The 13,157-nt window shown below is 45.4% G+C and overlaps 1 protein-coding gene across 2 annotated transcripts in view; it reads right to left on the bottom strand.

The window, feature by feature from the left end:
• Nucleotides 1–528: 528 nt before the first annotated feature.
• Nucleotides 529–13,157, bottom strand: part of SPADH (spermadhesin family member) — a 168,558-nt gene continuing 155,929 nt past the window's right edge. For both annotated transcript variants that reach the window (XM_063961877.1, XM_063961878.1), the window contains 2 exons: nucleotides 1,802–2,190; nucleotides 529–917 (listed from right to left, as the gene is read on the bottom strand). In XM_063961877.1, coding sequence (XP_063817947.1) covers nucleotides 662–917; nucleotides 1,802–2,190 — 645 coding nt within the window. In that variant the 3' untranslated portion in view covers nucleotides 529–661. The remainder of the gene's footprint in view (nucleotides 918–1,801; nucleotides 2,191–13,157) is intronic.

Here is a 13,157-nt window from a genome sequence, read left to right as displayed (position 1 = left end):
CTACTAGGGCAAATTAACTGGGGGCACAGCTACTGGGGGCAAATCTACAGGAGGGCACAACTACTGGGGGCATAGCCAGCTACAGGGGGTAAATCTACTGGGGGGCACAACTACTTGGGGCAAATCAGGGGGCACAGCTACTGGGCGCATAACTGTGACCACAACCCTCCCCTATGAAGCCATGCCTCTGTTTTGCCATGAAGGGGGGGGTGTCAGTGGAAACTTTCGCAATGGGAGCCATAAGGTGTAGACTCGGCCCTGGCTATCGCTGCTGCTTTTATGTAAGCGGCAGTGATAGCTACTCCGTCCACATCTGGATGAGGACCTCCCAGTTTTAAATGCCCCGGGCCCCCCAAAGCCATAATCCAGCTCTGCACACAACAGATGTACAGTAGGTGTGATGGTGTCACAAATGAGTTTTCTGCACTACATTTTTTTTTTTATCAAATGTCAATTTATCCAAAATGTCTTTTTGATAACTGTTTATTTCGTTTTTTTTTATTTACTTTTTCAATTAAAAGCAAAGGATTAAAATATTTTAATTTATTGTTAATACATTTTAGAATTATGATTTATCTAGCATTAATTTATTTAAAACTGAGAATTTCTGTTCTGTTCTTTATTTCTTTATAACCACATTAGGTTAAAACTTGTTGACACTTTATTTGTGTTCCAGAAGTTGTACAGGTCCTGCGACAACATGAACTTGCTCATTATGGGGTTCAAGCGATCTCTTGTGTCTCTTCACACAGCCCCGACTGCAGCGAGACTGGTAGTCGTACTGCTTACACACAACAAGCTTGCACTGTATATACAATTTCAGATGTTGCCTTAAGAAGCTAGCAGCACTGAATCCAAACCGAGCTGTCCTCCATGAGGGAGTATTGTAGGTTTTATAGTCAGGGATTGTTCTGCACCTGATAAACAAAGAAAAAAAATATATGTTTTCACTTTCTGGTATCACAGGGCTTATTCATTTCATAAGGCAGTACGATTCCTATTTTTCATACAGTGAACTGGATTTCTTTTAATAGGACAGTGTGGTTACAGTGTCTCTTAGGGGCCTTTATCATTAAATATTTGTGGGATATTCCCCTATATCCACAAATATTAAGTATCCTCCAGATGTACTATGGAGGTATCGCTGCACATATCTCATATATCTGCATCAGTCCTATTTTTGTCCACAAATGCAGCTCTTACAGGTATCTATGGGGACTGAGAAGCTGGCGGCATTACCAGGCTCTGGAATGAAAAGCATTCTGGAGCTTCTCTATGATAGGATAACACCATCTCCAGATCACATTATCCTAGTAGCTTATCGGCTACTAATCCGTACATTTTTCCTCCAGCTCCCGCTCCATCAGACCCCCAGGGAACATGAACCAGGAAGCAGTGTGATAGCGTTTCTCTATGACACTGCTTCCAGCTCTTTGCCAGGATGGGCTCTTATTGGAGACTATCTCCTGGCAAGAGCATTTTAGTAAATTTGTGTGAAAAAATACATTTTTACATTGTGAATTTGGGAACAATTTTTTTTTATCCCAACTGCTTTAAAAATACAGAGTAATAAATATGCCCTATAGAGTGAACTTGTTCAATATCTGCATCCTGGCAACAATCAAGCAATTGACAGCTACATTTGGTTCATAGTCTACTACATTGACTATACTGTTGTAAAGTATAGTATACATAATGAAGAATTCAACTCACAAAGTAACTGTTCTCTTTTGTTTTTAAGCAACAGGCACTTTAAAAAAAGAAATACAAATACAAATAATAAACAGGTATTCCTACTTACCCATTACGTATGATGTAATTCACATTTTTTGTGAAATCTAAAGGATCAGGGGAAGCCACACATGTATCTACAAATAGAAGTAGCTCCTGGTCTGCAGTGTCCAAGGTTATTTGCAGAAACAAGTTCTGGTTGATGTTTACATAGTACGGATACTCATTCACTGGGTATGTGAAACTTGGAGACTGGAAGACCGTTAAATTAGCGGAATATAGGCCATATTGAGTTAAAGTGCTCTCCACTATGTCATCAGTGTTGTAGAGGGCCTTCACCATAGTGTATTGGTACATCTGGCATCTCAAGGTTAGTCTTAACTGTTTTCTGTGAATTAGCATTGGGCCAGTAGAGCGAGTGAAAAGAGTGTTTGTATAGCTGATCACGTCATTTTGAACCTGATGAATAAAATACAAAAATTAGCTGCTAGGCAACTGTTGAAAACTCATATAATGTGGAAATTGAGGCTAAATTACAGTCAAACGCAGATATATTTTTATATTTTAACATGAAAGGCTCAGCATTGTGAACAGAAGCAGAACTCTGGGAGGCAACGGAGTCATCTGCTGCCGGGCTCCTGCTCTGAAGGGGGGCACCTCTCCTCCCATTCTGTGACACCATTGAATTAAGTTCATTGATAGCTGTCACTGTCTTTTCAGTGGCCGACTTCCTCACTGGTCCCTGCACCTTACAAGTCACACCATCTTTATTATATTGTAGATACATATTTTACAAGAATCACACCCAAGATTAGAAACCACAACCAATTACACTGGAAGCAGACACATTACTGATGAACATGTGTGCCCCATGTATAGGAAATATGAGAATTCTACCTATATGAAATTACTTCTCTGAAAATTACACGTAAGTTCATATAGTTACAATTCTTATCCTTTCTGTACAGGAGCAAATAGCTCCATCAGTAAAGTATCTGTTATCAGTGTAACAGGTCATGGGTTCTCATCCTGTGTATGACTGCTAAGAAATGTGTGATTTAAAATAAAAGACAATTAAATGTATAAATACAGTATATATTTTTTTTTCCAGAACCCTCCATACGTACACACACACACACACACACACACACGCACACACGCGCACACATACATACATATATTTATCTTAATATAGGAAATAGGGGGGCACCAATATTTATCTTTCCTCCTGGCGACTGTGACGAACTTACGCCACTGATTGTGAACAACAGATTTTTCTTGAGGTGCTGTCTTTGTCATTGACTTATAAGAGCCTATTATGCAATAACTTATATAGTAACTTACAGTACATTATGTGAACATGTGTCTCTGAATCTAAAGTTTCAGAAAAAGTTGTATCTGGAGTAAGTTCTATAGGAAAAGAATATTCTGGTGGTACTGCAAGGTCTATCCCATCTTACTGTACATGGGAAGCAGTTAACTTCCCGAATATCGATATACTAAGAATGCCGCAATTCCGGTCTCTAGATACCGACGCCACACACATGGTACTCGGTGTCACAATACCAACAGCCGGAATCCCGAACATCCATTCAGTGGCATGTGCTGGCGTTTTGCCACGGTTAGGTTTAGGTAGGAGAAGGAGGTTAGGGTTAGGTACCGGGAAGGGAGGGTTAGGTTTAGGCACTTAGAAGGGGTGGCTAGGGTTAGGCACCAAGCGGGGAGGGTTAGGTTTAGGCAGCAGGGAAGGGAGGGTTAGGCATCCACATGGGAAGGTTCGGGTAGGGGGCAGAGGAGAGTTTGGTAGTGCTGGGCCCTGACCCTCAAAAGAATGCACAAATTACTTGAAATACAGAATGTGAAGTGCTGTGTAGAACATAAGATGACAGTGGATCAAATATAAACAAATTTTAATAAATGACATTCATATATTGCATAAAATACATAAAATACAAATCTAACAACCACAAATCCTATAGGCTGATGAACTGTCCTGTGAATGTGTAGAAATGTGTTTTCCGGCGCTGGGACAGTGTGCCCACTCCCACCACAACCAGCAGCATGCAGGGGACCTTCGTTCCCTGCAGGACAAAGTGGCAGACAGCGCTGGGGCAGTGTATCTGTCCCCAGCACTGATGGGGCTACAGCAGCAGAGTGCAGGGGATCTGTGTCCCCTGCAGAGTGCGGTTTACAGATCGGCGGCCAATCACAGGTGGGCGCGTCATAGGCCCCACCCCTGGGTGACATCAGATGCCGCCAGGATGTGAAGAAGAGAGGAGGCCACGTGGAAGAGCGGCAAAGAGTTCCTGAGGCCGCGGAAGAGGCCAGAAGATGCCACAGTCCAGGAGGATGTCCAGCGGCAGCTGAAGGCGAAGAAGAGACGGTGGTGCCGCTGGCCAGGATGGGCCAGCGACAGAAGAGCACATCCAGACTGCAGCCTTCTCCACCGTTAGGTAGGCCTTCTAAGGCCCTACACCTACAGTATCCTCCCTAGGCCACCAGGGATCATGCATTAGGCACATTCAGGCCATAGGCACAGTAGGTGGGCACTAGGCCCACAGCCTAATTCAGGCACACATTAGAGGGCATTAAGCCCTAGTTCCAGTGCGGCCCAGTAGGTACATAAGTTGACCCTGGGCATTAGGCCCAGGTCACCCATCTGGATCCACGTTAGGTGGGCACTAGGTAATTGGCAGGCCTTAGATCTGGGAGGACAGCTAGGGGGCACTAGGTCCAGTATAAATAGAGTGCCCCCACATGTGAATAAGAGTGATTTGAGCACCAGGTCCAGTCACTGTAAATGGGAGTGATCCCCAGTAATTTCAAGTAAGTTTTCCCCTATGTCAAGGAGCGGTCCAGCTCCACACATGTAGGCACAACAGTTCTAGGAGTTAGGAATTTAAAGGGACAGGACGTTGTTTGTTTGTTCTGTGATATTGTGATGTGTGCTGTTTCGTGTGCAGGGCAAAGTTGTTTTTTTTAATTTGTGCATTGTTTGTGTTGCACCACACACATCTGAGCTAGATTGAGGGCTCTGTAATAGAAGCTAGTGTAGCGGATGCACGCTAGGTTAGCTTTTGGCCCTGCACAGCTGTTTTGCCTCCTTACAGGGACCTGTAAGCGAAGAAAATTATACCCCTTTCATACCAGCAGCTTTGAACACAGGTTTTTGGCACATAAGTGCGCATAACCCGTGTTCCTGTGCGGTGTGAAAGGTTCCAGGGACAATATACCCAGTTGAGTGACCAGGTATTTCAACCCTGCTAGCGAGCAGGGATGAACTCGTGTGCAACCCGGTTCGCTATGCGGTGTGAACGGGAGCCGGGTCAGTGTGAACCGTTTCCTCTTCACAGAGTGGATGGGCGGCACTTGGAGATCATGTGATCTCCCAGCACCACCCACGCCGTGTCACCGCCGTCGTCAGCATCCCGGCACTATGCCAGGTTGCAGTCTGTGGTGTGAAAGTGGTACTGAGGTGGGTCGCACAGTGGGAGTTCCCGTGTCAGGCTCCTGGGTGCGACCCGCCTCAGATGATGTTAAAGTGGTATTAGAGTACAAGTTTGGCAACAGTAAGCATCATCTGTGTCTGTCTGTCCCATGAGCACCGGTTCAGCGGACCAAGCTCAGACATGCAAGGTCCAGCTACATCTCAGCGCGTGAATGCTGCATAGATGAGAGTTGGGTGGCTGAGGCTATGTGCCAATGATGATTTTCACCTAACCGGTGAAGATCGCCGCCACCCCTGGAATATCATCTTTTCCGGTGGAAAAAGTTGATACTCCTTCATTGGTTTGCTTTCCTTCCTAGTTCGGCTGTCGTCTGCTTCTGGGAGGGGATCGCCGTGTTCAGGTCCAAGTGAAGATTCCAGGTCTTTTGAGGTTTCCGTGACCTGAAGGTGAGAGTGTGGCACGAGGTAAGCAGTGGGACTACACCTGCACGGCAACAGGTACTGCACCCGCACCCCTTTCACACATGCACACACTCTAGTCTCAGTACAGTAATGTGTCTTTGCTGTTAGTTTTTTTATAAAATGCAGAGTGTGCTGCTTAAGTAAAAGTCACTTAGCCAGGGATTAATAGTTAAAGTTTGTTAGTGTAAAAGAAAAGCAAAGTTGTAAAGTGGAAGTTAGGCTGAAATAGACAATATGTTAGTGCAATTGTTTTCCTCCTCAGAATAATGGGCAGCAACACAAATCTGATGCATATGGTATCCGAACTCCAAGTCGACAACAAAAAGGTTGACACATACCTAAGGTCGACGCCAATTGGTCGACACACCTTAGGTCGACATGGACAAAAGGTCGACAGGAGTTTTTCAAAATTGTTTTATTTTTTGGAACCTTTTCATACTTAACGATCCACGTGGACTACGATTGGAACAGTAATCTGTGCCGAGTGAAGTGGAGCGGAGAGAAGGCACCATGCCCGAAGCATGGCGAGCAAAGCGAGCCATGCGAGGGGATGCAGTGCACTAATTGGGCTTCCCTGTCACTCTACGAAGAAAACGACACCAAAAAAACATAAAAAACTCATGTCGACCTTTTTCCACGTCGACCTTGTTCCTGTCGACCGTTTGTCCATGTCAACCCTTTGTCCATGTTGACCTAAGGTGTGGCGACCATTTGGCATCGACCTAAGGTGTGTCGACCTTTTTGTTGTCGACCTGGAGTCCCAGACCCATGCATATAAATCAGAAGCTGAAAGATGTTTGAGCTCACACAGTGCAATGTGGTCCAATCGCAGGACTGTCATAATAACCCTTTGTGTGCTTATCAGGCACTGAGGTTTAACTTATGTGTGCTGATAATATCACTGATTGCGCTCACTACAGGCGGATTTCCCATAAGGAAACCTAGGGCCCAGCGGGTCTCAAGGGGCCCCATAAATATATCTTGGTTGTCCAAAACATTCCCAGAGGAGCATTGCACGATTACGCGTGACATCATGACTCCACGAGTACCCGTCAGCAGTGGCGGAACTAGCGAGCGGTGGGCCCAGGTGCGACAAAATGCTTTGGGCCCCCTCATCCCATCCAAGTACACCCCCTCACCCCTGGAGAGGTTCTGGTGAGGGGGACCTGCTCAGGGCCAGAGAAATGGATACCTAGCAACAGTGCCGTAACTAGACATTTTAGCACTGTGTGCAAGAAACGGCATCGGAAAACAGGGGCAGTGTGTGCCGTAGGCGCGCGCAAAAATACATAGTGGCATGGCTTCGTGGGGAAGGGGTGTGGCCACAAAATAATACCAATTCATAAAACGGTGCACAGTAGTCTCCATTGTTCAAATTACGCCGCACAGTAGCACCACTACACCAGGTAGAGACCCTTTTACACCTTACGGCGGACAGATTCCTGTTTTTACACATTACTGCAGACAGCGTCCCCTTTTTACACATTACGGCAGACAGCGTCCCCCTTTTTACACATAACGGCAGACAGTGTGCACTTTTTACACATAACGGCAGACAGCGTCCCCTTTTTACACATAACGGCAGACAGCGTGCCCTTGTTACACATAGCGGCAGACAGCGTACACTTTTTACACATAACGGCAGACAGCGTGCCCTTGTTAAACATATCGGCAGACAGCGTCCCCTTTTTACACATTACGGCAGACAGCGTCCCCTTGTTACACATTACGGCAGACAGCGTGCCCTTGTTACACATTACGACAGACAGCGTCCCCCTTTTTACACATTACGGCAGGCAGATTCCCCCTTTTTACACATCACGTGAGGCAGATTCCCCCTTTTTACACATTGCGGCAAAGATTCCCCCTTTTTACACATTACGGCAGACAGATTCCCCCTTTTTACACATTACGGCAGGCAGTTTCCCCCTTTTTACACATTACATCAGGCAGATTCCCCCTTTTTACACATTGCGGCAAGCAGATTCCCCATTTTTACACATTGCGGCAAACAGATTCCCCATTTTTACACGTTGCGGCAAGCAGATTCCCGATTTTAAGAAAGAAAGAAAGAAAGAAAGAAAGAAAGAAAGATTATACTTACCCTCTCCGCTGGCTCAGGCTCCTCGGTGCAGCTTCTCGTCACGATTCCCGGGCAGGAGAGAAGGAGGAGGAGGGAGATGGAGGAGGGAGCCGCAGCAGCGCTGTGTTATTGGTGGAGGCGCTGCTGCTGCTGTCCCTCTACTTCACTATAGGCTGTTCTCGGAAGACAGCCTATAGTGAATCAGAGGGACAGCAGCAGCAGTGCCTCCACCAGTAACAAAGCGCTTCTGTGGCTCCCTCCTCCACCTCCCTCCTTCTCCCCCGTACCGCTGCTCCTCTCCTCTCTGTCCGGGCGGCTGTGTGCTGCGGGCAGCGGTTGCCCGCAGCACACAGCGGCATGTAATGTGTCAGTTTGACTCATTACATGCTTTGGGCCCCTGGACAGAGGCGGGCCCCAGTGCAACGCACTGGTTGCACTGGCGGTAGTTCCGCCTCTACCCGTCAGCACTCCCAGAGTTCCGCTGTCTGCATTGTGCCTCGGACAGGAGGGCCTGCCACCAGTCCCAGCACAGTAGCAGCTGCCAGTATCTAGCAGCGAGAGACAGAGGCAGAGTCAGACTGGCAGTCACTGGCTGAGTGAGGAATCGTGATCTAGATGACATTTACAGAATGTGTAAACAACAAACAATATATATTATTACTTAGGTTACCATATAATGATGACTGAATTATATATGATTTATTTTTTATAGTAGGCGGGGAGTGTACAGGACTGTCTTATATTACAAGTATATTGTAATATACATCATAATCATGATATTATAAGTATTAGTACATCAATTCAGGAAGATGGCTCATGTACCAATTTTTTTGATGTTAGGTACTTAGAATATACTGGTATTAAAAGGCAATCTGTCCACTCCCCATCTACCATACATTCTAAATAAATACCATACCATGCATTCTAAATAAATACATTCTATAGTGTAGTGTAGTCACTGTCTAGTTTTTGAAATGACCCTGGCACCCCAGGCAGGCACCCAGTGCTTGCAGTCTGAAAACCTTTGTTGCATGTCATGTTCCACTAAGCTGGGCACAGGCACGCACATCACTGTGCATGTACCCTTACCTACCCTGATCCACCACACCACCAACTATTTGTGTCTAAACCACAGCCTCCCCTGCAGATGCCAGCTCACAGTGCCCCACTGCAGATACCACCTCGCAGCGACCTTCTAATCCCTAGCACTCAGATCAGTCTTGTTCGTGTGCTGTATGTATGGAGTAATGGGAAAAGGGCCCCGCCTTTGTAGTACTAAGAGGGAAAAACTTAGGGTTAGGGTATTGGAGTTAGTTTAGGAGTTTGGATGTGGCTATTAGGAATAGGGTACTAGGGTTGGTGCAGCAGATTGGGTAAGAGTATTAGGGTAAGGTTAAGGAATTAGGGATAAATTATTAGGGTTGATGTAGGGTTTATCAGCTTGAGTTCCGGGTTGGGTTTGGGGTTAGGGTTGAGTTAGGGTCAGCATTATAGTAAGGATGCTATGCATTCTTGATTTACCAATACTAAGGGGCAGATTAATTAACTAGCGATATTCTTATTATCACTTGTCGGTTTACTTTAAATGTGACACAGGTTTTAAGAATACTTCCAAGGGCCTGATTAAGATTTGTGCACAATGCCAGTGTTCACGCAACTGAGTGATTATCAGATACCACCTGCAATCAGGAACAAAAATATAGTGTTATGGATTGTTTGCAGAAGGGGGGGTTCCCAAACTGGTATCTTGCCTTGGCCCTATGAGTTCTAAATCCGGCTCTGGCGCTCACAGCTTATACCTTCGTCTCTCAGTCTTAAGACTCAGCTGTTTGGTAAGTATTGCTTAGTAATGTGAACGTATATTACCCAGTGCCGAGCCAGTCAGCCTACTGGAGATGAGGTGAGACTCGCTGTCCACAGCGTCCTTGCTGATGATTCATGCTCTGCTAAACCTGCCACCCCTGATTTTGGTCTGTAAGGTGTAATCATCCCAGCGCTGGTGCCCTCAAACACACTAATCTATAACTTGCTGCACTGTTAGATGTAGTTGCAGGCACTGCTGATTCAGCATGCTGGCTGGCTCCCCTCACTGCTGGTAACTTCCATAAACGTCATCCAATGAAACGTGGCTTAACAGCTTTTTGTCTCATCTCCTCACTAAGCGTTAGGGGCCAGTGCTTCTCCTGTGAAAGAGCCACCGGGCACCGTTCGGTAACAAAATCTCAGTGGGTGCTTGGAAATGGAGAAGGCAGCAGTGGCTCCCTCCACAGTGTTGCACTCTATACAGCTGCATACCCAGTGTAATGGTTGGGCCAGCCCTGCCTACCAAATGTACATGCACACTAGAGATGTGGGCCGGACCATTTTTGCTGGATTTGGTTTGGTCTTCCAGATTTGGATTTGCAAAACCACCGTGACTGGTTTTGGATTTGGATTTTTTTCTCCAAAATTTACGAAAAAGATGAGATCACATAATGTGGTCCTTTTTTTGTTCCTAGGTTATTATTAACATTAATTTTAGAGATGAGCGGATTCGGTTCTCAGAGAATCGAACCCTACCGAACTTCACCACCCGAGCCTAAATCCGAGTCAGGCTCGGGTTTTCCCGCTTGACTCGGAAACCAGAACGAGGCTAAACGTCATCATCCCGCTGGCCGATTCTCGCGGGGTTTGGATTCCATATAAGTAGCCACGCATTGCCGCCATTTTCACTCCGGCATTGGAGAGTGTAGAGAGAGAACGTGTCTCCATCCTCAGTGTCCGTGTCTTGTGCTACATCTGTCCAGTCACAGTGGTTGTGTCCTCTGCTGCCATATGTCCAGTGCTGCTGTTTAAGTCCAGTCCAGTGGTGCTGTGTTGTGCTGCATCAGTCCAGTGGTGGTGTGTTATGCTGCATCAGTCCAGTCACAGTAGTGGTTTCCTCTGCTGCCATATGTCCAGTGCTGCTTTATAAGTCCAGTCCATTGCAGTGGTGCTGGGTTGTCCTGCATCAGTCCAGTGGTGGTTTCCCTGTGCTGCCGTATATGTCCAGTGGTACTGCCATATATGTCCAGTGAACCTGCTATATATGTCCATTGATAGTTACTGCCGTATATGTCCAGCGGTACTGCCATATAAATCCAGTGATCCTGCCGTATAATTCCAGTGATCCTACATTATAATTCCAGTGATCCTGCCATATATGTCTATTGATACTGCCGTATATGTCAAGCAGTACTGCCGTATAAATGCAGTGATCCTGCCGTATAATTCCAGTGGTACTGACATATAAATCCAGTGATCCTGCCGTATAATTACAGTGGTACTGGCGTATAAGTCCAGTCCAGTGATACTGCCGTATATATCCAGTGATACTGCTGTATTTGTCCATTGATACTGCCGTATATGTCCACCGGTACTGCTGTATATGTCCAGTGATACTGCCGTATAATTCCAGTGTTCCTGCCGTATAATTGCAGTGATCCTGCCATAAATGTCCATTGATATTGCAGTATATGTCCAGCGGTACTGCCGTATAAATCCAGCGATCCTGCCGTATAACTACAGTGATGCTGCCATATAATTGCAGTGATCCTGCCGTATAAGTGCAGTGATCCTGCCGTATAAGTGCAGTGATCCTGCCGTATAAATCCAGTGATCCTGCCGTATAATTCCAGTGGTACTGGCGTATAAGTAAAGTGATCCTGCCGTATAAATCCAGGTATCCTGCCATATAATTCCAGTGATCCTGCCATATATGTCCATTGATACTGCTGTATATGTCCAGTGGTACTGCCGTATAAATGCAGTGATCCTGCCATATAATTCCAGTGGTACTGGCATATAAATCCAGTGATCCTGCCATATAATTACAGTGGTACTGGCGTATAAGTCCAGTCCAGTGATACTGCCGTATATAATCCAATGATACTGCCGTATTTGTCCATTGATACTGCTGTATATGTGTACACCGGTACTGCCGTATATGTCCAGCGGTACTGCTGTAGAAATCTAGTGATCCTGCTGTATAATTCCATTGCACATGCTGTATAAATGCAGTGATCCTGCTATACATGTCCATTGATACTGACGTATATGTCCAGCGGTACTGCCGTATAAATCCAGTGATCCTGCCATATAATTCGAGTGATGCTGCCATATAATTGCAGTGATCCTGCCGTATAAGTGCAGTAATCCTGCCGTATAAATCCAGTGATCCTGCCGTATAAATCCAGTGGTACTGGCGTATAAATTCAGTGATACTGCTGAATAATTCCAGTGATGCTGCCGTATAAATGCAGTGACCCTGCCGTATAATTCCAGTGATACTGCCATATAATTGCAGTGATCCTGCCGTATAATTCCAGTGATACTGCCATATAATTGCAGTGATACTGCCGTATAAATGCAGTAATCCTGCTTTATAAATCCAGTGATCCTGCTTTATAAATCCAGTGATCCTGCTGTATAATTCGAGTGATGCTGCCATATAATTGCAGTGATCCTGCCGTATAAATCCAGTGATACTGCCGTATAATTCTAGTGATCCTCCCATATAATTACAGTGGTACTGGCGTATAAATTCAGTGATCCTGCCGTATAATTCTAGTGATCCTCCCATATAATTACAGCGGTACTGCCGTATAAATCCAGTGATCCTGCCGTATAAATCCAGTGATCCTGCCATATAAATCCAGTGATGCTGCCATATAATTGCAGTGATCCTGTCGCATAAATGCAGTAGTCCTGCTTTATAAATCCAGTGATCCTGCCGTCTAATTTCAGTGATGCTGCCATATAATTGCAGTGATCCTGTCGTATAAGTCCAGTGATCCTGCCGTATAATTCTAGTGATCCTCCCATATAATTACAGTGGTACTGGCGTATAAATCTAGTGATCCTGCCGTATAATTCTAGTGATCCTCCCATATAATTACAGCGGTACTGCCGTATAAATCCAGTGATTCTGCCGTATAATTCCAGTGATGCTGCCATATAATTGCAGTGATCCTGCCGTATAAATGCAGTAATCCTGCTGTATAAATCCAGTGATCCTGTCGTATAATTCGAGTGATGCTGCCATATAATTGCAGTGATCACTCCGTATAAGTCCAGTGATCCTGCCGTATAATTCTAGTGATCCTCTCATATAATTACAGTGGTACTGGCGTATAAATCTAATGATCCTGCTGTATAATTTCAGTGGTCCTGCCGTATAAATCCAGTGATCCTGCCATATAACTCCAGTGGTACTGGCGTAAAATTCCAGTGGTACTGCCGTATAAGTTCAGTGATACTGTGGAATAATTCCAGTGATGCTGCCGTATAATTGCAGTGATCCTGCCATATAAGTCCAGTGATCCTGCTGTATAATTCTAGTGATTATCCCGTATAATTCCAGTGGTACTTGCGTATAAGTCTAGTGATTCTGCCGTATAATTCCAGTGATCCTGC

The sequence above is a fragment of the Pseudophryne corroboree genome, chromosome 3 (genome assembly GCF_028390025.1).
Source record: "Pseudophryne corroboree isolate aPseCor3 chromosome 3, aPseCor3.hap2, whole genome shotgun sequence".
Lineage (NCBI taxonomy): Eukaryota > Metazoa > Chordata > Amphibia > Anura > Myobatrachidae > Pseudophryne > Pseudophryne corroboree.
This window is presented reverse-complemented; position numbering and strand designations above follow the sequence as displayed.